This window comes from Sinocyclocheilus grahami, unplaced genomic scaffold (assembly GCF_001515645.1).
Source record: "Sinocyclocheilus grahami isolate Dianchi unplaced genomic scaffold, SAMN03320097.WGS_v1.1 scaffold1032.1, whole genome shotgun sequence".
NCBI classification, from domain to species: domain Eukaryota; kingdom Metazoa; phylum Chordata; class Actinopteri; order Cypriniformes; family Cyprinidae; genus Sinocyclocheilus; species Sinocyclocheilus grahami.
The window spans coordinates 161,259-186,116 of NW_015506211.1; the positions used below are offsets into that span (position 1 = coordinate 161,259).

Here is a 24,858-nt window from a genome sequence, read left to right on the forward strand (position 1 = left end):
GAGCGACGAGACAAAAACATTAAAACCTATTATAAACGAGGCATTTGTTGCATACAGTGAGGACATAATTACGCATTATAATGATTTATACTGCCTTTTTACGAGTTGCATCGTGCAGCGTAAATAATAACAATACTACAGCGAGAATCAAAGTTACGCCTTCTTTCTTTGCGTGAACATTTGGGTGCCGTTATGCAAATCTTCCCACATAGTGATGTAGATATGTGGGGGCGTGTTTAAACGAGGCGTTTTAGGAGGGCGTGGATGACTCTCAAATTTATAAAGAATATCTCTTTGGATTTGAGACTTTAGTCTTTGCAACTTTACAGATCTTCTTTATGCACCAAGAGCTTGTAACACTCCAAAGGAAAAATTGAAATCGCATCATATGACCCCTTTAAAGTTACCAGCTCCAGTTTTGGCTACTATGTCACACCTCCTGTTACATAAGCTTCACTGTGTGTAAAATGTGTAGCATACAGCTGTCAAATGCATTTTAGTCTCTAGATATATCGTGATTTCTGTCATATTTCACCCACAATTATTTTCACTATTTTAGGATTTTTTTTGTTTTGTGATACTTTCATGACAAATAAGCACATTTTCTGCAAAGCTAAAATCCTTGTTTCTATTAACTGCTATGAAAATTATTATAAAGATATTTATACTGTACATCTGTACATTTATACTGTACCACAGTACACCATAATATATGTTGTAATTCGTTTAATTTATTCAAAATGTATTATAGTAACATAAGGATTAGTTATTTTTTTCTTTATTTTGATTTAGGAGTTAAAACTATTTTTGTACTACTTTCTTGGCCAAAAGAAATCATATGCATACAGCAGCTTAAACTGTTATTCAACACCACACACACAGGAACCAGCTACACATTTTGTTCTCAGGATGAAAAGGAAATTCACACCCCACGCTTTGTTCAGAAAGGTCTCTTTCCTCCTATCCCAAACTTTCATCAGTTTAATCCCCTCCCACTCTATTCCACTGAAATCATGTGCTGCTCACATGTGATTGACTGTATCCGTCTGAGATACGCAGGCGCTGCAGGAGATAAGGTGACAGATTAACAGCACCAGTGCTGCGCCTAGAGCTGTTCTCCTGCCATATCTGTGCTCTGGCTCACGTCCGTTCATCACCGTTTGAAAAGAGCTGGAGCATTTCCCTGTCTCCTGTTAAGGCACTTTAAAGAGCCCATAAAAACAAAATTAGTGTTTTGTGGCTTTTAGTCCACATCTATTAGCTTTGAGGTCAGCTTACACTAAAGTGGTTTATGAAGTTCAAAAAACTCCTTTAGGAAATCAGGCCAAACATACAGAGCTTGTTCGAAGGCATGTACACAAATTTTTGTTGAATAAAAATATACTTCATGAGAATTACATAGCATTTGAAAATATGATTATATATATATATAAATATAATTAATGAGCAACATATACCCAAATTTCATATTTTATAAAGTTACGATAAATATTACAATGTGACTTTGTATATCACAAGGAAAACAAAATTAAAATGAATGAATAATTGCAATGAATAATTTCTCAACGCTTCCTGATACTTTTAAGTAATTGAGTTTATTACTTCAGTTCACTCACTTGTAAAGCTATTAATACAATTTTACAAAACAAATTATGTAGCATTGTGTCACGCAACAACACTACTCACTGGGAAAAGTTTTTTAAACAGATATTGTCACACTAATTAAGCAATATCACAAGAAGGGTGGCTTAAACACTGAATGAATCGGTTGAGTAAATGATTCAATGACTCACTCATAAAGAGCAGCAGGTGTTACCAAGGTCACTTGTTGCCACCAAATGGTGTGAAAGGTCTCAATGCTGCTGGACTTGTTACATCAGAACTCTTGGAACTCTTAACCAATCAAAATCGAGGACCGAAACGCACTTCAGAATAACAAAAAATGTTGCTCAATTAGTAGTGTTGCTTTTTGTAGTTGCTCCCCAATCAAGATATTGCAATTATCGCATCATATTACAGTTAATTGTGGCATCTGTCAATGATAAAACATATTGGTCTCTAGTACTAGAACATACTGCACAGTGCAGTACACTAGTATGGTGTTGTAAAATTCACTGCCCCGTCCTCTGCAGCTCCACGGCTGTCTCAGCACAGAACTTCTTGCAGTACCTGTTGAACGCATTCATTCAAACTCCATTAGAGGACACAGAGAGCGCCGTGGGTCATACATTCCCTCTAGCTGACATCATCTCTCCTATTCTTGTGCATTTGTTCCCTCTCATTCAAAGTTCAGAGTGCTATGTCGCAGCCTGGACAATGCTCGGCACGCTCAGAGAAGGAAGAATGCCAGAAAAATATCTGTGAAATACTATTAAGTTCCAGCTCAAAGCAACTGCGGCTCTTAAGTCGCTGCATATAGTGTTCTGAGGTAACACTGACCCTTTTTTCACATGTACTACCAGATTCTGCTCCTGCATTCCTGTGTAGAAAAGAGACGTGGCGTAGTCACGCACAGCCATGCTCGTATGCGGCAGGGCTTAGGCATTAATTGACTGCAGTGTTATGGAGCTCTGCTGGAGTCTTACTGAGAGCTGTGTGCACTTATAGAAACTTTCCATTCCTAAACACAACCAAAAAAGCAGGCTTACTGCAAGCTGTTTGTGCATGTTAGCCAGTGGTGTAATGTAACAAGTAATAATACTTCGTTACAGTACTTAAGTATTTTTTTGGGAGTATCTGTACTTTACTTGAGTTTTTATATTTCAGCCAACTTTTACTTTTACTCCACTACATTTCCTAATTAAAATGTATACTCGATTTTTTTTTTCATTTTCCACTCAAGTCGAGTCTAGGGTCTGCGATATACATCTACGATAATATGGTAAGTGTTGTTGTAATGATGTGCGATCTGACAATATCGAGTATATCAACAAATCACACACACGTGATTTAATAGTCTATTAAAACTCAAAATTCAAGGTATTCTAAATTGTAGACGGCAAAAATGCTTCTGTATTCTTTTTATATTTATATAATTTAATATAGTTACCTTAATCTATATCACACAAAGAGTACCGTTTTTCTGCAGATATCAGCATAACAAATTTAATAATAATTTTATACAAGTTCAGTAAAGTTAGCAATAAGTGACTTACATTTTAGACATAATATTGGTTGATTTTGCTCAATTCTGCCAACGAAAATAGTTCCAAACAAAGATCACAGCACTGTTTTGCGTCTCTGAGCAATGGTGTTTACTTGTTGAATGAATCAGCTTTTTGAACGAATCGGTTGAATAAATGATTCAGTGATTCACTCATTAACACAGTCAAATGCTTTGTTCCTGAATGAATCAGCGGTTTGAACGAGTTGGTTGAATAAATGTTTCAGTGATTCACTCATTAACACAGTCAAATGCTTTGTTCCTGAATGAATCAGCGGTTTGAACGAGTTGGTTGAATAAATGTTTCAGTGATTCACTCATTAACACAGTCAAATGCTTTGTCCTGGATGAATCAGCGGTTTGAACAAATCGGTTGAATAAATGATTCAGTGATTCACTCATTTACACAGTCAAATGCTTTGTTCCTGAATGAATCAGCGGTTTGAACGAATCGGTTGAATAAATGAATCACTAATTCATCAGTCACTTGCTGTCACCTACTGGTGGTTTTAATTTTACATTTCGACTATTTTTTTCATGTTTTAAAATCATTTCAAATAACAGTGTTCAACGTTTTATGTTAAAAACAAAGCATTATTTATTCATCTGTAACTGCAGGTTAAATGCACCCATGTCCCCTCTGAGATACATTAAACTGTGTAAATACATCTAAATATCACTTCAGATGCAGATTCCAGAAATGTTTTCTTATGTTGGAATGAAAGACACTAAATACCAGATGAAGTGCTTCTTATTCATACCCAAAAAATGCTAAATGGAAGAAAGAGTTAAAACTGAACACAATCTTGCTACTCAAGCTGTGTATGAACATTTTTTTAAATATATATATTTATTTGCTTCTTTTGCATTTTGTATTTACTTGTACTTTTACTTTCAATACTTAAGTACGTTTAAGATTTAAAAAATACTTTTCGTACTTAAGTACAATAAATGTCAAATACTTTAAGACTTTTACTCAAGTAATATTCTAAAGGGTGACTTCAACTTCTACCAAAGTCATTTTCTGGTAAGATATCTGTACTTTTACTTGAGTATGGCTTTCAGGTACTTTATACACCACTGACGTTAGCTAAACTGCAGCAAAGCAGAGCTTGAGGTTTATTCAGCATTATTCTGGCCTCGGGCAAGTCTGCAGTACTCTTCCGAGTATAAGTCATCTGTGTCAGGAAGATAACGTTTGTGTACTCATCACAGGCAGAAAAGAATTACAGTAATCTCAAAACTTATCTGTGACGTGCCAAAAACTGCATCTGTGTGTCTGACGGACAAAACAAATGCAGGATAAGGAGATAAGACCCCCACAGAAAATAAACAGTGTGTGGGTCACACACACAAACAGGATGATTTCAGCCATTCAACTGTTCAGCTTGAATGCTGACTTACTATTTTCAGAATGTAATTTGGTATTGTTTCAGAACATTGACACGTTTCATGTAGAGGTCACAACAGGGTCACTTCTTTTTTTCTGAAATTCTCAGAAAAAAATAAATTTTTGAAAGTGGTTTTGTCAATAAGTATTTATCAAATATTACATAGTACTGTTCAAAACTTTTTTTTAAGATATCAGCTTTCATTGAGCTTAGAAACATTAAATTGATTGTCAAAAGTGACAAAGACATTTATAATGCTTCAAAAGATTATCTTTTCAAATAAATGCTGTTCTCTTAAACTTTCTTTTAAAAAATGCATCATGGTTTCCATAAAAAAATGTTAAAGGTCCTCTGAAATGCTTAGAAACACGCAGCGTTACTCTATGTGTTGACGTCATTTTAACTGAAACAGGAAGACAGGGCGGGACTTATCAAGCAGCCCCGCCCCTTTTTAAAATAGCCAATAGAGTTCGTTTATATCACAGCTTTGGCTAGAGCCGTTCAGAGCTGTTGAGCTCCGTAAAGTCGCATTTGACAGAGTATGCCAGCCACAATCTCATCCATATTGCTATAAAATATAGCATTCTGTGTAGAATTCAAATAGCTCCGATACATTTTGTGGTCTGCGGCGACTCGTGCATGTGATCCGCTCCGTGCTATCGTGTCTCTGGACCGGAGCAGAGTGTGTGTGCGGTGCGGTGGTTAGCGGGACACAGAACGAAACCAGACTTCTTTTTTTCCTCAATAGAAAGCATATTTACACTGTTTGAATCATTCCCTGTCCCCTATATAGTGCACTACGTGCCATTCACTGTACAGAAAATACTCATTCTGTGGACAAGTGACCGATTTCAGCCGCGGCTTCAGCATCTATTTTATAGTGCAGGGGGCGGGGCTTCGGATTCTAGAGAGCATTTGATTGGACAGAAAGTTTGATGAGAAGCTGAAGTACGATGTGACGTCAAAAAAAATCGTTGAGCCGTTTTGGCGGAAGTGACGAACTGCAAGCTTTGAATGCTTATATCTTCTAAATGCGAATTTTGTCACTGTTTTGGAGCACACTGCCTTATAGATAACCTTAAGACTAACATATTGATACTAACACCCAAAAAACTTTAATTTGGTTTCATGGGGACTTTAAGCAGTCGTTTTCAACATTAATAATAATCAGAAATCTTCAGCAAATCAGCAAATTAGAATGGTTTCTGAAGGATCATGTGACACTGGAATAATGATGCTGAAAATTCAGCTTTGCATCACAAGAACAAGTTAATTATTTAAAATATATTTTAATAGAAAACAGTTATTTTAAATTGTAATATTTCACAATATTGCTGTTTTACTGTATTTTCTTCCAAAAACATTCAAAAAAATCTTACCAACTTTAATTTTTGAATGGTATAGATGTTTACATTTTTAACATGGATCTGAATGGTTACAATTATCACAGACAGATAATTCAGGCGCATCATATAGGGATACTTCTCATGAACAGCACCTGACATGCTCTCAAGATGTTTCTTTTTAGCGAGCCAATTAAACATTTAGCAGGCAAGTGGCAGACTCGACAGACAACTGCTGTACAGAGAAAGAATTTCACAGTCTGTCAAAAGGGGTTTTAACACGTCCTCTTCAATATGTGCCAAAATGAGAAAATCTCATGGTGGGGGATGCTTCATATTAAAAAGCATCCCATAAACACGCAGTTAAACCACTAACTAATGAATGAAAAACCACTACAGTGGCTCCTTTAGAGGATCAAATTAATTCATCTGTGACTCTGAGTGCCGTTATTACAAGCTGAGAAACCACCACCGGCTGCTTGAGACCCATACAAACATGCGCCCCATCCGGTGGAAATGATCAAAACCACATTAATCACATTAATTAATGTTGATGGGGAACTAGACGGACTTCTGCACCCTGGATGCACCAAGGTGCTGGAGGTTAGCAGTGGGTGGTATGACAAATCTTATTTTGTAATAAAAACTAAGAGGAAATGAAAAAGACAATTGGGTAAAGCCTATTTTTGGATAATCCAGTGAATTAAATACATCACAATGGCACTTTATCTCAGTGCATTCCCTGCAACGAGGATAAACATGCTTTGTGTCGACTACAATGTGCTTTGTGTGGCGAATAACTGGGTGCCAAGAGCACGAAACCATAGCAGTTCAAGAAACTCTCAAACTATAAAGACTGTAAATGATATGTCTGCCGATACAAAATTGTTGGTTATTGTTATGCATATTGTTGAGCCTGTACAGTGTCGAGTCTCCATCTAATGTACACTACAGTTCAAAAGTTTGGGGTCAGTAAGATTTTATTAATGTTTTTGAAATAAGTGTCTTATGCTCAACAAAAGCTGCATTTATTTGATTAAAATGCAGTAAAAACAGGAATATTTTTTAATATTACAATTTACAATAAATATTTTCTATGTGAATATATATTAAAATATAATTTATTCCTGTGATTTTCAGCATCATTACTCCAGTCTTCAGTGTCACATGATCTTCAGAAATCATTCTATTATACTGATTTGCTGCTCAAGAAACATTTCTGATGTCACTTTAATGTCACTTTTTAATTAATTTATTGCAATAATTTCTTTAAAAAAATTAAAATCTTACTGACCCCAAACTTTTGAACAATACACTCTAAAAAATGCTGGGTTAAATATAACCCAGCGCTGGGTTAAAAAGGGACAAAACCAGCTATTGGGTTGTTTTGAACCCAACCGCTGGGTCAAAACAACCCAAAAGCTGGGTCAAAACAACCCAAAAGCTGGGTCAAAACAACCCAAAAGCTGGGTCAAAACAACCCAAAAGCTGGTTCAAAACGACCCAAACGCTGGGTCAAAACGACCCAAAAGCTGGGTCAAAACAACTCAATAGCTGGGTTTGTCCCTTTTTAACCCAGCATTTTTTAGAGTGTAATGTGCATTGTGGCCAAACCGGACGTGACACAGTTTTCAACTCTGACAGAGGAAATTCTGCACGCACAACTGGATTTTGGATGAAATTTTATTCTGGGTGGAGACACTCAGTTGAAGCAGCAAAAACAGAAATCAAAAAACAAAAAACGCGCCCATCAATCACAGCAGGCTGCGACAAAAACTCTTTACATGGCTTTTATTGTCACTTTATCACGTTGTGTCAAGCTCCCTTGAATAACATGTATGCCAACAAACATCCCAGCACTAAAAACAACAGGACTTAAAGGATCAAACGTCCGGGATAAAATCTGAAATAACAGAGGATTGCACCACAGATTTAACATGGAGCATTATCACACACACAAACAAATGACTGTACAATCCCACCCAACCTCAAGCCTCAAAGACAGTGGAAACAAAAAAGGTCAGGGAGCAACAATCCATCCAGCAAAATCCAAAGTCAGCAGCAGTGTGCTCCTGACTCACCATGAGAACTTTCCACAGCCTTTCACTAGATATATAAACATGGAGATCTTAAATAGGTCATGATAAGAACAGCACATGATAAGAAGTGTCCATGTGCCGGGGTCTCTCTTCCACATTTAATCTGTTTTACCACCATCTGGGTCTTCATCGGGATTAATGAGAGTCTGGGGTGAAAGCAAACCTGTGCTGGCAGATGTCAAGGGGAGCAGAGCAACGGATGCTTGGATGCAATAGAGGGTGCGGTTTTTGTCGTGCAGCCTTGATGAGCACGTGTACCAGGCACAGGGTGATGAATTAGTAAAGCTGCGAGTGCGAACAAAGGATCGTGGGTAATCTGACAGGCTGTGGCGCAGGCCCTCAGGGACTGAGACAAAGTGGCAGGGACGTGGGACGGAGGTATGCTGGGTAGACTAGTCAGCTGGCCGGGTCTTCTGCAGCCTGAAGGATGATGGCCACAAAAGCCCGCCGCGTGTTATTGACTGTAGGAAAGCGTTTATGACCCTTAGCGCACTAAAGATGACATTATGGCGCAATTACTCAGCCTGCGTGCCACTCACACAATGGACCAGGCGTCGATTCTGGCCTGAAAAGACAAAAGAGGAGGTTCTACACGAGATCGACTCGCGACCTCGGCTGTGTTATCTGTGCGTGTTTACACACACTTTGGTAAAGAATAGCTGAGGTGGTGCTGGGTTATCAAACTGACCTCTTGCTGGCCTCGGGAAATCCAACCCTGAAGCTTAAAGGGTTCGTTCACCCAAAAATTAAAATTAGACTGTGTTTTACTCACCCTCGAAGCATCCTAGGTGTATATGACTTTCTTCTTTCAGACGAATCCAGTCGGAGTTACAGTATATAAAAAAATTGTCCTGGCTATTCCAAGCTCTATCATTGCAGTCAGCGGGTGTTGCAGTTGAACAGTCCACAAGTCGTCAAATAAAGCGCGTGCATCCATAATAAAACGTGCCTCACACGGCTCCGGGAGGGTGAATAAAGGCCTCCTGTAGAGAATCCATGCGTTTTTGTAAGAAAAATATCCATATTTCAAATGTAATAAACACTTTTCTCTCACTTCCGTTATCTGTCATACGCAGAAGGCGTTCCGGCGGACGTCGCAAGATGTATGCGCAGCGCGCGCGCCTCTGAGGTATGCTAGTCTCACGACTTTGTTTATAGGAGCAAAGGAAGCAAAGTTTCCTTCCTTTAGCAAGGAAAAACCAGTCTCCTCTTGGCTTATATCGAAATCCTCATTTTTCTTTGCAAATCTTCGGTTTGTACTTCTAATTCGTGACCGGCGTTTTGTTTTGTTGTCTCTCCACGTTGGTCACTAATCTTGCAACGCCGACGTGCTACGTCATCCGCCGGAACTGCTTCAGTGTATGACAGTCAGCGGAAGTGATATGAAAGTGTTTATTACGTTTGAAATATGGTTATTTTTCTTACAAAAATGCATGGATTCACTACAGAAGGCCTTTATTCACCCCCCAGAGTCATGTGAGACACGTTTTATTATGAATGCGTGCACTTTATTTGACGAGTTGTGGACTGAAGCACTGCAACACCCGCTGACTGCGATGATAGAGCTTGGAAAAGCCAGGACAATTTTTTATATAACTCCGACTGGATTCGTCTGGAAGAAGAAAGTCATATACACCTAGGATGCTTCGAGGGTGAGTAAAACACAGTCTAATTTTTGGGTGAACGAAACCCTTTAAGTCCAAACACAAACCCAGCAGTTTATTGTAAAGTGAGAAGTCTTGGTGACCAGGTGCTCAAACAGCACGTTTGAGATGTGTAGAGAAAACAAAAAACACTATGATGCCAATTCAAGATGCAGGATTGGTTTCATTTAGGCCTACTCTTTCTTAAGAGGCACAGGCAAACATACAGCCAACCTGTGATAACTACAGACACCTGCCCAACAAGAGGACACAAACGTCAAAAGACAAAGTCCCCTGTCTTCTCATGGATAATTACAAGCACCTTCACAAACACATGAAAAGGTCACCTGCAAAGTGCAAAGGTATATTTAGGGTCGTTCCAGGTGCGAAGTCATACATTTAGCATGAGAGTTTTTTTTCCTGCCAGCACAAATGTCTCATGATGTATATATAAAATGGAAGTTCAGAAAAGAAGCTGAATAAACTATTCAGATTTTTATGAATTTATTTTATATTTATTACATTAAAATTAAATGTTCTATTATTATTATTATTATTATTATTATATACACTACTTTCTAAAGTTTGAGGTCGGTATGTTTTATTATTAATGTTTAAAGTCTCCCATGCTCAATAAGGCTGCATTCATATGATCAAAAATACAGTAAAAACAGAAATGTTGGAAAATATTATTACAATTTAAAATAACTGTTTTCTATGTGAATAAATGTGACCCTGGAGCACAAAACCAGCCATAAGGGTCAATTTTTCGAAATTTTTGATAAGCTTTCCATTGATGTATGGTTTGTTAGGATTGGATGATATTTGGCTGAGATACAACTATTTGAAAATCTGGAATCTGAGGGTGCAAAAAATATTGAGAAAATCGCCTTTAAAGTTGTCCAAATGAAGTTCTCAGCAATGCATATTACTAATAAAAAAATTAAGTTTTGATATATTTACAGTAGGAAATTTACAACATATCTTTTTACTTAATATCCTAATGATTTTTGGCGTAAAAGAAAAAACAATCATTTTGACCCCATACAATGTATTTTTGGCTATTGCTACAAATATACCCCAGCCACTTAACGCTGCTTTTGTGCTCCAGGCTCACATATGTTAAACTGTCATTTATTCCTGTGATGCGCAGCTGTATTTTCAGCATCATTACTCCAGTCTTCAGTGTCACATGATCTTCAGAAATCATTCTAATATGTTGATTTGCTGCTCGAGAAACATTTCTTGTTGAAAGTTGAAAGCAGTTGAGCTGCTTAATATTTTTGAGGAAATCCTGATAGATTTCTTCAGGATTCTTTAATGAATAGAACGTTATAAAAACAGCATTTATTCCAAATAGACATATTTTGAAACATATTTACAGTTATGTTTGATCAATTTAATGTGTTCTTGCTGAATAAAAATATTTTCTTTCAAAAAAATGAAAAAAACTTGCTGACCCCAAACTTTTGAACAGCAGAGTTTACTATTCAATTTAATTTGAACTATTGCTGAACACTGTTTTTAACATTTCATAAAAGCAATAAGCAACTCTGTATAACAATATGCCTAACAACACATCTTTACCATAGTAAAAACACTTTTAGTGGCATATTGCTTTTACAGCTGTCTTTATATGTTATCACAACTGACTCCGACAGAGAAAAGCCCCCTTTTCTCTTCTGACGCCTAACCGTTTGGGAGGTCTTATTGGGGTGGAGCATCTGTCTTCCCCTTTACAGACTCCCACTGGACCACATCACATAGAACATGGGGTCTTCATGCTGGAGTTGAACTCTCAATGCACGGCCATAAAGAGATAAAAGTACAACGCAAACACAGAGTCTGTTGATGTTATCAGGACCCAGTTGGCAAGGTGTTCCAAAGGCCAATCCCGCTGCTCTTACAGAGAGCACAAACCAGGAGAAACAATACACTTCCAGCAAAGACTAACTGGTGGGACTGAGAAAACAGGCATGAAGTCATTCATGTTAGACCATTAGAAAGCTAAAGTGCTCCTGATCACCATTTACTTTTACAGTGTGTAAAATACAGCATGAACATTCTGCTAAATATCTTCATATCTAAATACATGCATATCGAGATTTTTTTTGGGACATCACCCAGCCCTAGTCATGGGTATATGAATATTATAATAACAGGATCATCAGAAGAACTAACTGTTCGCAGTTCATCTTTTAGCACCCTGGTGGTAGAACAATTGCCAATGAGGGTCTGCATTAGGGCTGTCAAAAAAAACCATGAATTTCGAATATTCGTCGAATTTAAAATAAAAATCCACAGGTGTGGATTTTAGTAACCACAGGTAAGGAGGCAGCCTTATCAGTGGCGCACGAGATGCAATGACGATGTAAGTGTCGTTGCATTTTAATGTTTTTGTTAGCCTGTCCAGTTGAAGCCACTAGATGCGGAGCTGCTGCGTTGTTCATTAAAAATATAGTGGGAAAAGAGAAAATCAATGCGGAGAAAATCATGTTTACGTCAAAACTGAAACCAAGCCGTTCACACAGAACACATATTTCACGCATTTTCTAGAGGGACATCTATCAGCGTTGCACTCGCGTCTCGCACAAAAGAGCCGCATGTATAGAAAGCCATGTAAAATTAATGTAAGTTTAACTTTGAAAAACCATATCTCGAGACTTTATTGCCGGGTTTTTTCCCCCATCCCACTCGTGCTTTTAAACGAAAAATGTACTCTGTGTGATTGGCTTTCGGTCCTTTGTATTAAACTATGCATACATACATGATGCTGTTTTGTTTATAGTTGTGATAGTTTCACAGATAGTCATGTTATATTATGCTTTGAATAAACGTGCATTAGTAATATTTTGCTCGATGCGACCTCTTGTGGCCTCAGGAGAGAAGCCAATAGCTTTTCTTCACCCCAACTGAAATGATGCATTTTAAATTAGAATATAATTCGAATTTTGATAATATTTAGGTAAAAAATTCAAATTTAGTTTTTCAGCCATTTTGACAGCCCTAGTCTGTATCTTCATGGATACACATTTTGTCAAATGCAGTGATAGGACAGGGAGGAAATGTACTGTTACTCACTGCTTTTGCTGGCTTTGACCTTGGCCAGCAGTTTCTGTGTAGTAGCTAGATCTCCATTCTTGACCGCTCTTTTGGTCCTTTGTATTAAACTATGCATACATACATGATGCTGTTTTGTTTATAGTTGTGATAGTTTCACAGATAGTCATGTTATATTATGCTTTGAATAAACGTGCATTAGTAATATTTTGCTCGATGCGACCTCTTGTGGCCTCAGGAGAGAAGCCAAAAGCTTTCTTCACCCCAACTGAAATGATGCATTTTAAATTAGAATATAATTCGAATTTTGATAATATTTAAGTAAAAAATTCAAATTTAGTTTTTCAGCCATTTTGACAGCCCTAGTCTGTATCTTCATGGATACACATTTTGTCAAATGCAGTGATAGGACAGGGAGGAAATGTACTGTTACTCACTGCTTTTGCTGGCTTTGACCTTGGCCAGCAGTTTCTGTGTAGTAGCTAGATCTCCATTCTTGACCGCTTGCAGAAGATCTTGCTCTTTTCCCATGATCTCCACCAGCGTCCCACAAGAGTCCTGCTCCTCCCTACACCTCCATACAGCGGCGCAACCACGGCATGAACCTATCCCAGAATCCTCTCTTTCGATAGTGCCACAGTCGGGGTAGGTGACAGCCAGACGTCTGAGGGAACCACAAGTAACCAGATATCAGAACAATCACGTCATCAGAATCAGCAGACTTCAGCTCTCCGTCTGGTTACGGACACGGAAGGTCGGAGAAATGGAAAATCTATTTCTCCTTGTGAATTGCCTTCCGGTTTTTCGTTCTCAGTTTCCAGAGCCTTTTCAGGGTAACAAAGTCGTGTTTGGTCACGTGGAGCTCAGTGGCACAAGCAGACCAAAACCTGAAAAAGGAGTGGGCAAGAAAAAAAGTACTGTTAATCCATCAGCCAAGTACAGTGCATGAGCAAATCAGCAAGAGGGAGAAAGTAATGCTTAGAACAGAAGCCTACTATGACGCTCTGACAGCAAGCCTTTGAGATCAAATAAAGACTCTTTTCACCTTTCAAACTTGAACAATTCCCTCTCAAGGAAAGGTTACGGATGCTTCATGCTTAAAGGGATAGTTCACACAAAACTGTACATTCTGTTATCATTTAGTCACCCTGTATGACTCAAACCTGTATGACTTTCTTCAGTGGAACACAAAAAAGATATGCTACTGTTCAAAAGTTTGTTTGTTTGTTTTTATTAAAGAAATTAATTATTTTTATTCAGCAAGGACATGGCAACTATATCAAACATGGCACATAATGTCTTAAAATGTCTTAAAAAGTCTCGTAAAAGGCATTTAAATTATTATAAGAAAATCAAAGAATCCTAAAATGTATCACAGTTTTCAAAATAAAAATAGCAGCACAACCATTTTAATATTAATTGAAAAAAACGTTTATCGAGCAGCAAATCAGCATTAGAACGTTTTCTGAAGGATCATGTCTGAAGACTGGAGCAATGATGCTGAAAATTCAGCTTTGCATCACAGGAATGAATTACAACTTCAAGAATGCTAAAGTAGGAAACTGTTATTTTAAGTTGTAATAATATTTCACAATATTACTGTTTTTACTGTAAATGAATGCAGCCTTGGTGAGCAGAAGAGATTTCTTTCAAAAACAATAAAAAAATATTACCGAACCCATTATTTTGTATTCTGTATTTTGAACTGTTTTGTCTAAGTCAGTGGGGTTCAGAATAACACTGGACCCCATTGACATTTATTGCATGGACAAAAACATTTATTTTTATTATTACTTATTACATGATATGATGGTATGGGGGGGGGGGGGGGGGGGGCGAAAAATTAAATAATATTTAGGTAAAAAATTCAAATTTAGTTTTTCAGCCATTTTGACAGCCCTAGTCTGTATCTTCATGGATACACATTTTGTCAAATGCAGTGATAGGACAGGGAGGAAATGTACTGTTACTCACTGCTTTTGCTGGCTTTGACCTTGGCCAGCAGTTTCTGTGTAGTAGCTAGATCTCCATTCTTGACCGCTTGCAGAAGATCTTGCTCTTTTCCCATGATCTCCACCAGCGTCCCACAAGAGTCCTGCTCCTCCCTACACCTCCATACAGCGGCGCAACCACGGCATGAACCTATCCCAGAATCCTCTCTTTCGATAGTGCCACAGTCGGGGTAGGTGACAGCCAGACGTCTGAGGGAACCACAAGTAACCAGATATCAGAACAATCACGTCATCAGAATCAGCAGACTTCAGCTCTCCGTCTGGTTACGGACACGGAAGGTCGGAGAAATGGAAAATCTATTTCTCCTTGTGAATTGCCTTCCGGTTTTTCGTTCTCAGTTTCCAGAGCCTTTTCAGGGTAACAAAGTCGTGTTTGGTCACGTGGAGCTCAGTGGCACAAGCAGACCAAAACCTGAAAAAGGAGTGGGCAAGAAAAAAAGTACTGTTAATCCATCAGCCAAGTACAGTGCATGAGCAAATCAGCAAGAGGGAGAAAGTAATGCTTAGAACAGAAGCCTACTATGACGCTCTGACAGCAAGCCTTTGAGATCAAATAAAGACTCTTTTCACCTTTCAAACTTGAACAATTCCCTCTCAAGGAAAGGTTACGGATGCTTCATGCTTAAAGGGATAGTTCACACAAAACTGTACATTCTGTTATCATTTAGTCACCCTGTATGACTCAAACCTGTATGACTTTCTTCAGTGGAACACAAAAAAGATATGCTACTGTTCAAAAGTTTGTTTGTTTGTTTTTATTAAAGAAATTAATTATTTTTATTCAGCAAGGACATGGCAACTATATCAAACATGGCACATAATGTCTTAAAATGTCTTAAAAAGTCTCGTAAAAGGCATTTAAATTATTATAAGAAAATCAAAGAATCCTAAAATGTATCACAGTTTTCAAAATAAAAATAGCAGCACAACCATTTTAATATTAATTGAAAAAAACATTTATCGAGCAGCAAATCAGCATTAGAACGTTTTCTGAAGGATCATGTCTGAAGACTGGAGCAATGATGCTGAAAATTCAGCTTTGCATCACAGGAATGAATTACAACTTCAAGAATGCTAAAGTAGGAAACTGTTATTTTAAGTTGTAATAATATTTCACAATATTACTGTTTTTACTGTAAATGAATGCAGCCTTGGTGAGCAGAAGAGATTTCTTTCAAAAACAATAAAAAAATATTACCGAACCCATTATTTTGTATTCTGTATTTTGAACTGTTTTGTCTAAGTCAGTGGGGTTCAGAATAACACTGGACCCCATTGACATTTATTGCATGGACAAAAACATTTATTTTTATTATTACTTATTACATGATATGATGGTATGGGGGGGGGGGGGGGGGAAGGGAGGGGGGCACAGAATGTAAAGAAATGCAAAGAAAATTCTTGAAAAGAGAATTTTGAGTACTTTCATTACTATTCTCTAGAACAATTGTTAAATTATTATAAACATCTGAATAACTTTTATCCGCCAAATCTAAGTCTATCACAGAGATGCTCCCGGTAGACCCGTATGACAGTGTGTCAAGGTCAATAAGTCTCTTAAAATATAAGATCATGTCAATGTTTAGGCCAAAACAATGTTAGTTCAGTATGTAAATGTGGTACAATAGTACAACACCCCCTAAAAATGACTCTGTCACCCCACTTCCATCTTTAATCATTGTGTGTGACAGACATCTGACAAAAGGTGGCGAGACTTGCCCAAAACACAGGTGGTAGCTATTGACAAAAACACATACCTATAAGTATGTGATTGCACATTTCAGTTGTGTTGGCCAAGCATTCGTAACTGAGTTTACATGCCTAACCCCAAATATGAGCAGCTGTAGTAGTAGTAGTAATTGCCTTAACATCACTATTTAAAAAACTGCTGACACTAGTATTCTAAGTCTCAGTTAACATTTAAACAAGCCAAAAGAAACGTTAACTAAAGAAGTCTTGATGGCATACCATCTCAAACATACTTGCTGTCAAAGCAAAAAAAAAAAAATTTTTATCACAGGCTTAAAGATAAGTGTGGTCAGTAAAGGGAAAGAGAAGAAAAAAACAACAGTAATCATATGCAGCGCAGCACATGGCAACTCCACATTCAGCGGTCAGGCTGCCCAGTGTCTCGGTCACAGCGTGAGCATTAAATGAGCACCACGCGGCTGTCTCATAATCACTCCTCCATTATATAACGCTGCACGATCTTGCCTTACACACCCAAAACACTCTGAGGGAGTGAGCAAAGCTGTCACTCTCAATAGCTGTAATCTCGCCCTCTTTCGTTTCCCTCAGGGCCAATAGTCTTTACGCGCTGCTGCTTTGTTGCCAAACCAACGTGTGAGTTTTTGAGCCAGGGCGGAGTGCTGTTATAATGTTTTGATTGAACTTTATGAGCATGTTTACAGATGCTCTTTATTGTGGGGAAAGCCACAGTTCAAAAAAGAAAAAAGGAGGAACAGGACAGGTGAATGTGAAGGTGGATTGAACTGCTTTGACTGATGAAAATATCTATCAAACAGGAATAACGGTTAGACAAGCCCAGTAACTGGCCCTCGTGTTTACAAACCATCATTTTGATTTTAGGGATGCAAAAACATAAGCACTGGGTTGCCAGAACAACGAGTCGCTAATCATGGTTTTCTCAAGTACTTCTGGGAAGTTTGTATTCATGAGTTGGGAAGTGGTAATTACGACGTCAGGTCTGTTCAGATCACTTTGGTTGAAGCAAGATGACAATGAAGCTACTCTACACTGTAAAACAATCCGTAAAATTTACGGTAAAAAAACGGCAGCTGTGGTTGCCAGAATTTTACCGTAAAAAATACGGTAGCAATGTTTTAGGTTTTAACTTAAATGTACAGTTAAATACCGCAATTTCATTAACTGATATAATGTTAATATACCAACCTATTGAAGTACTGAAATCTGTTTTGTAGCTTTGTAATACACTGATAACCACCAAATGCAGGAGGTGATGAGAAAGTCACATGATGAACCAAAGCCCATCACAAGCAGCTTTTAAATAATATCATATATAGAAGGTGCACAGCATCGTTCACACAAACACTAAACACCATCATGGTGACACACATGAAACTGAAATAATGCAATAAACATTCATTTAACAACATTAGGTGTAACACACAACCCTAATATACAAAACTGATAAGAAAAAACTAAGAAGAAACAGTTATTTCAACAAAAAACATCACATTTTAAATGTAACGCAGGGAATTCTGGGAATGTCTTTTTCACTTCCAAAAACGGTATATTACTGTAAAGTTTATGTCCAATACATGTAATGTCCAACACAGTTTTTCACCGTATATAGTAGGGGTATTTACCGTTAACCATTTAACAGGTTTTTACTGTAGCATTTTTACAGTGTTTTACCGTTAAATTCATGGTCATTTTTTACAGTATACAAAAACAACTCTACTTTTTTAACTCTACTTCTACAAAACGACTGATCAAAAAATGCACATTAGGTGTGTTTTTGCTTTATGTTTTTACTCAATTTCGGAACTGAACCATTATTTCTAGCATGATTGTACAATTGTATTTTGTACATGCAACTTGTAAATGAAAAAACATTACATTTCAACAAATTGACCGTAAATACAGAAGCTGCAGCCATTGTGTGTGATATTGTCTCAATATTTTCATCATTACAACTTTTTGGTGGCGTTCATGTGCATTTAACTGGTAAATACGATCTTTCCGACATGACTTTATCAGTCTTTATGAAACTTAATAATTAGGCTGGTTTACGATAAACCTGATCCCAATAAGATGCGGTTCTTAGAGGACGTTTACATGAAACGTGTTCAATAAAAACACCTCCACTGAGCTCAATAAATAGACGTTTTTCAAAGTTGCACAATGGCTAAATTGACACATTAAAAACTGGCGGGAAACTCAAAAACTGCAGGTGCCAAAAATGTCCATCTGAATGTGTATGGCTGTAGTTGTACTGCTTTAAAAGAAATCAATTTAAAGACATAACATCTCTGAGAGGACAGAACTTTTCCTAAATCAAAAGAATGCTGTCATCATGCTAATTAAAGCACCAAGGGTAAAAATTGAAAAAATAAAATAAAAATTTGAAAAATATTGCTTTGTTCAGTTCTTTTTGTTATAAGAAAAAAGTTATTAAACCTGTTATATGACAACACTTTTTTTTTTTTGCAACTTTTTTCCCAATATCATGATAATACCGTATACCGTGATAAAAGCCTCGGCAATTATCACAACATTAGCCACTCACCGGGGCTCCTTCAGACTCATCTGATCTGATACAGGCTATTGGAGAAGTACAGTATATCATGATTTAAAATAATAATAATTCCTATTATTATTAGATTATGAAAAGAGTGTTTGATAACAATGAATGGTGAATTTAGTAATATTATATATATATATATATATAAACATTTATTACAGCAATGAGATAATTTAAACAACCAACATAGGTAATGAATGCATGAGACACACAAATAAGGCAAACACTGACATGATACATTAATAGTGGCATAAAAAGTGCTGCAATTGTTACATTAAAGAGCTATTCTACCTGTTTTAACCCATAAAAAAATATATTTTGTTGGTATAAATTAATGTATTTAGGTTGATTCTGTGATGTTAAATAATATTAATTTAAATGTTCCCATTTTTTTTGGTTCCTTTTTTTAATTTTTTTTTTAAATTTTTGTACAGAACAATAAAATTAATGTGGAGAGCATTAGATCATTTGGATTTGGAAGAATTTGATGAATAATGTTTGAGTTCACATCAGCATACATATGTTTATCCACCTATTTTTTGTGTGAATTTTGGACTATTGCATATAAAACACTGGATGGAAATGCCAAGATGTGCATAAATTCAAATAATGTTCATAAAAAAAGCTTATACGCTCTAGATCTCAATAAGACATGCACATAAACTGCTGAATAAAGTCCTTGATACTCATCAAAAAACCATGTGACTTTGCTTCAGCAGATCATGCGATTAGATAACTGAACTAAACAGCACATCGATCTCGTCGCACACAATCTCAAATGTTATTTTCATCATTTTAAAAAATGCCTGAGCAAAAGTTGGTCATCAAAGTGATTTGGTATAATCACCTCTTATACAGTAACTGTCTCACAGAACAGCATTCCAGAACTAAAATAACCAGACAGCTTTTATTATTGCGGAAGTAATTTAGCAAGAAAAAAAGAGCCACAGGCTTCCCCGGTTGCAGCAACTTTCATTTTTATTATTGATACTTTCCCCCAGTTTCCCTGGAAGTGATGATTTTATTCTCTTGAGCATGGGATGGAAAGTGCTTTATTCGAAAATGTAATATTCTAATTTTGCGCATAATAATAATAATAATAATTCATTACATTTATATAGCGATTTCTAGGCACTCAAAGCGCTTTACATTGTCAGGGGGTATCTCCTCAACCACCACCAGTGCGACGGCAGCCATAGTGCGCCAGAACGCCCACCACACACCAGCTTACTGGTGGAGAGGAGACAGCGTGATGAAGCCAATCAGCAGATATGGGGATTGTTAGGAGGCCATGATGATCAGAGGCCAATGGGCAAGTTTGGCCAGGATGCCGAGGTCACACCTCTAGTCTTTACGAAAGACATCCTGGGATTTTTAATGACCACAGAGAGTTAGGACCTCGGTTTAACGTCTCATCCGAAGGACGGTGCTTGTTGGCAGTATAGCGTCCCCGTCACTATACTGGGGCATTAGGTCCCACGCAGACCACAGGGTGAGCACCCCCTGCTGACCTCACTAACACCTCTTCCAGCAGCAACCTAGTTTTCCCAGGAGGTCTCCCATCCAGGTACTGACGAGGCTCAGCCCTGCTTAGCTTCAGTGGGCAACCAGGCTTGGGCTACAGGGTGATATGGCTACCGTCAAATTAAGTTAAATTGGCAACTTTTGGATGGAACCATAGCTATTGAGAGCTTCAAGTTGATTTCAGACTTAAGTATCCTGGCAAATGCAAGCATGATTTGAGACATTGTTAATGTTTCTCTTTAGACTTTAAAGGAAACGTGAGGGGATTCTCAAGAGAAACATCTGAAACATCTGAGAAGCAGAAGACATTAGCAAAAGTCTCCATTTGTTCCTCATTTAATCACATTGCTCTATTTAGGAGAAAGAAGTGATATTAATTGTGATTTGTCTTTCCTTTGGGTCTATTGCTCATCGCCAAAAAACATGCATTCACTTGTTGTATGTTGCTTTATAGTAACTTAAAACTAATGGAACTCAGAGTTTTTGTACAATGTACTGAGAATAATGCGAACATGAACCTGTCTGAAGAAGTTCAATCATCAATGGGCTCATTTATATGCTTAAACTTGCATGTGCACACAAACACTGATCTACACTGTAAAAAATGACAGTGAGTTTAACGGTAAAAGACGGTAAAAATGCTACAGTAAAAACCTGTTAAATGGTTAACGGTAAATTCCCCTACTATGTACGGTGAAAAACTGTATTGGACATTACATGTATTGGACATTAATTTTACGGTAGTATAACGTTTTTGGAAGTGAAAAAGACCGTATAATTTACAGTGAATAACCGTAAACTGACATTCCCAGAATTCCCTGCGTTACATTTCAAGTTTGATGTTTTTTTGTTGAAATAACTGTTTCTTAGATTTTTCTTATCAGTTTTGTATATTAGGGTTGTGTGTTACACCTAATGTTGTTAAATGAATGTTTATTGCATTATTTCAGTTTCATGTGTGTCACCGTGATGGTGTTTAGTGTTTGTGTGAATGACACACTGTGCAACTTCTATATATGTTATTATTTAAAAGCTGCTTGTGATGGGCTTTGGTTCATCATGTGACTTTCTCATCACCTCCTGCATTTGGTGGTTATCAGTGTATTACAAAGCTACAAAACAGATTTCAGTACTTCAAGAGGTTGTATATTAACATTATATAAGTTAATGAAATTACGGTATTTAACTGTAAATTTAAGTTAAAACTATAAAACCTCAAATTTGCTACGGTATTTTTTACGGTAAAATTCTGGCAACTACAGCTGCCGTTTTTTTTTCACAGTGTAGAAGTCTCTTGCTGCAGCCACAGATGAAAGTGTTTCCCATCTCCTCTCAAATGAAGTCATCTGGAATAGGATAGTGAATATGGCTGAATGAGACCGTGTGCTGTGGAGAACCCGGTGAAAACCGCAGAATAAGGCTTGTGGTCTTGCATGCCTTCACCTGCTCCCACAAAGATAAGGGCGAGCGGTGATCAAAGGATCGGGGGGGCTATCGTCTTCCGGGGTATACCACAAACAGATGTTGCACACCTGGGGCATGTTTAAATAAAGCAGTTAATGTCACTATCACAGTGATCACAAGCTAAAACATAGGATAAAACTAGCACCTTGAAGTAAAGAACAGTTTTTATAGATAGGCGAACAGATTCACTGCACAAAGCAAAGGATATTCTGAAAACATAATAAAGTGCCATCAAGGTTCGCAAGCCGATCATTGTGACATATTTGGCAATAGTTCCCCTCATAACTTTATCATGACTTAGCCTTAAGTCATTCTAACCCTGTAATATTTTCTGTTTTTGGTCGGTCAAATCAAACAGGGATCCTAAGTAAACTGTCCAAGTGTCTGTTTTCTATCCTAGGGAAATACATGGTGAGTTAAGATTTTTTAACGCTTTTAAAAGAAGTCTTTATATGCTCACCAAGCCTGCATTTATTTGATCAAAAATACAGTGAAAACAGTAATTTAGTAAAATATTACTACAATTTAAAACAACTGATATCTATTTGAATATATTTTTATTTAATAATTACTTACATTAATTTAAAATGTAAACCATCAAATTCCTGTGATGCAAAGCTGTATTTCCAGCATCATGACTCCAGTGTCACACGATCCTTCAGAAATTATTCTAATATACAGATTTGCTGTTCAGTTGTTATCAGTTATTAGTGGTGCTCATTTATTAATAATGGTTATTTTTTATTATCAGTGCTGCTTAATGTTTTTGTAGAAACATGATAATTTTTTAGGATTCTTTGATGAATCGAAAGTTCAGTGAACAGTATTTATTGGAAAATTACTTTTTTTTTGTAATATTATAAAAATCTTTATACTTTCACATTTAATAAACGAATGTGTCCTTGCTGAATAAAAGTATTGATTTTTTATATTCTTATCAAAGTAGTGAATGACAATTGAAACCTGCGCAAGGGGTTCACGTTATTTGAATCAGAACACAAAGCTGCTTGCCCTGACCCTGTGCCTATTTTTTGACCAGACTGCATACAGACTGAATAGGAAAGGTTCAAGAACCGAACCTTGGGGGACACCACGTCATTGAGGTCCATTTAATGTTGACTATGTTTGCACAGTAACCCGTCTTCAGGATATGACCTAAAAAGACAAATCCAGTTTGTCTAAGAGTGTATTGTGATCGAGAGTGCAGCACTAAAAATCAGTAAGATCAGCAATGCTATTTTCCCTGACTCAATATTTAGTTGAATAGAAGCATGGTCTGTGTGCTGTAATGTGATGGGACACCAGATCGGCAATTGTCCAAGTAACTATTTGAGTTAAGTTACTTGGCTTATTGAAAACAACCTTCTCAGTGATGTTGCCTGTAAAAGTTGCAGTAGAAGCAGGGTGCACCAGAACAACTGAATCGTTAATTAGTTATTACTTGTAACAGATCAATACAAAAATAAAAATAAAAATAAACTGTTTCAGCAGTTTCATTATGCAATCTTTTTACCTAGGTTTTCCCATGTCCCAAGATTCCGCTGATATAACCACAAGACTTTTTCAGAGTGCAGCTGCTTCCACAGATGTCCCTCCATCTTCATGTCATGGTTGGCAATAGAAGACTAGAGGCTTCATGACCTTGTCAAAGTAATGGTCCGAGAAGTCTTTGTACATTTCTGTGATGAAACCATATGTAGAGACCTGAGGGAAGAGCCAGCATGCACAACATCTATTTAAAAACAGATGAAACAGTAGGTTTTGGGGCCATTCTAGCAATAAAACAGCTTTTATAAATAAGGATTTCAAATGCTGTTTTAATGATGAAAAACTGGAGGTTTGTTGACCTGGTCACAAGTGTGTAAAGCGACCAAAAGCATCAGTGCACCCGTGCTCGGCATGTACAAATCTCTATATTGCTCCAGCTGTGGAGATTTTAGGAACCTGTTAATCAGTAATACCATGGCATTACATTAAGGGTGAGAAAAAAATGTATGTGTCAAAATGATATGTAAACTAATGTGGAGGAAAATGTTCTCACCTTTGAGTCACATATTGAAGGATGGATCATCTTGAACTGATGTGGTTCGGGATTATATCCAAAAAAGTTTTAATAATCAAATAAACTCAGCAGTTAGTTAGTATGCTAGGTACATAAGTTAATGTTATAATAAAAACTCAAACAAACTGGTAGAATGCCTTTTAGAATTCCAGTGTAATGCAACTGAATTCAAGTAGCAAACAATACAGAACAATTGTTTGAATTTAAGGAAGAAAAATAAAATAAAGAATTTCATAGTTAAGTATTATTTACCCATAAACAAATGATCATACAAAACTCATATAGGCAATTTTTCAGAAACATAAATCATTAATATTTGAGTTGAAGTGTATGGCTCCCCATTATACAAAGTGAATTCAGGTACATTTGGAAAACCAGTCAGTATCTGGTGTGACCACCATTTGCCTCACGCAGTGCAACACATCTCCTTCACATAGAGTTGATCAGGTTGTTGATTGTGGCCTGTGGAATGTTGGTCCACTCCTCTTCAATGGCTGTGCGAAGTTGCTGGATATTGGCAGGAACTGGAACACGCTGTCATATACGACCGATCCAGAGCATCCCAAATATGCTCAATGGGTGACATGTCCGGTGAGTATGCTGGCCGTGCAATTGTGTACAGATCCCGCTGCAACATGAGGTGATGGTCGTGGATGAATAGCACAACAATCAGGATCTCGTCACGGTATCTCTATGCATTCAAAATGCCTTCAATAAAATGCACCTGTGTTCGTTGTCCATAACATACGCCTGCCCATAACATAACCCCACCGCCACCATGGGCCACTCGATCCACAACGCTGACATCA

General features: G+C 37.3%; 1 protein-coding gene and 1 pseudogene across 1 annotated transcript in view; both read right to left on the reverse strand.

The window, feature by feature from the left end:
- The window catches only part of LOC107565872 (caskin-2-like), a 51,399-nt gene extending 36,283 nt beyond the window's left edge, over nucleotides 1-15,116 (reverse strand). Inside the window, exons 1-2 of the mRNA XM_016251157.1 lie at nucleotides 14,725-15,116; nucleotides 12,721-12,771 (exon numbers count right to left, since the gene is read on the reverse strand). Of these exons, the coding sequence (XP_016106643.1) occupies nucleotides 12,721-12,771; nucleotides 14,725-14,767 (94 nt within the window). The 5' untranslated portion in view covers nucleotides 14,768-15,116. The remainder of the gene's footprint in view (nucleotides 1-12,720; nucleotides 12,772-14,724) is intronic.
- An 8,367-nt stretch (nucleotides 15,117-23,483) lies between these two features.
- LOC107565850 (alpha-N-acetylgalactosaminide alpha-2,6-sialyltransferase 2-like) lies at nucleotides 23,484-24,091 on the reverse strand (annotated as a pseudogene).
- Between the last annotated feature and the right edge of the window lie 767 nt (nucleotides 24,092-24,858).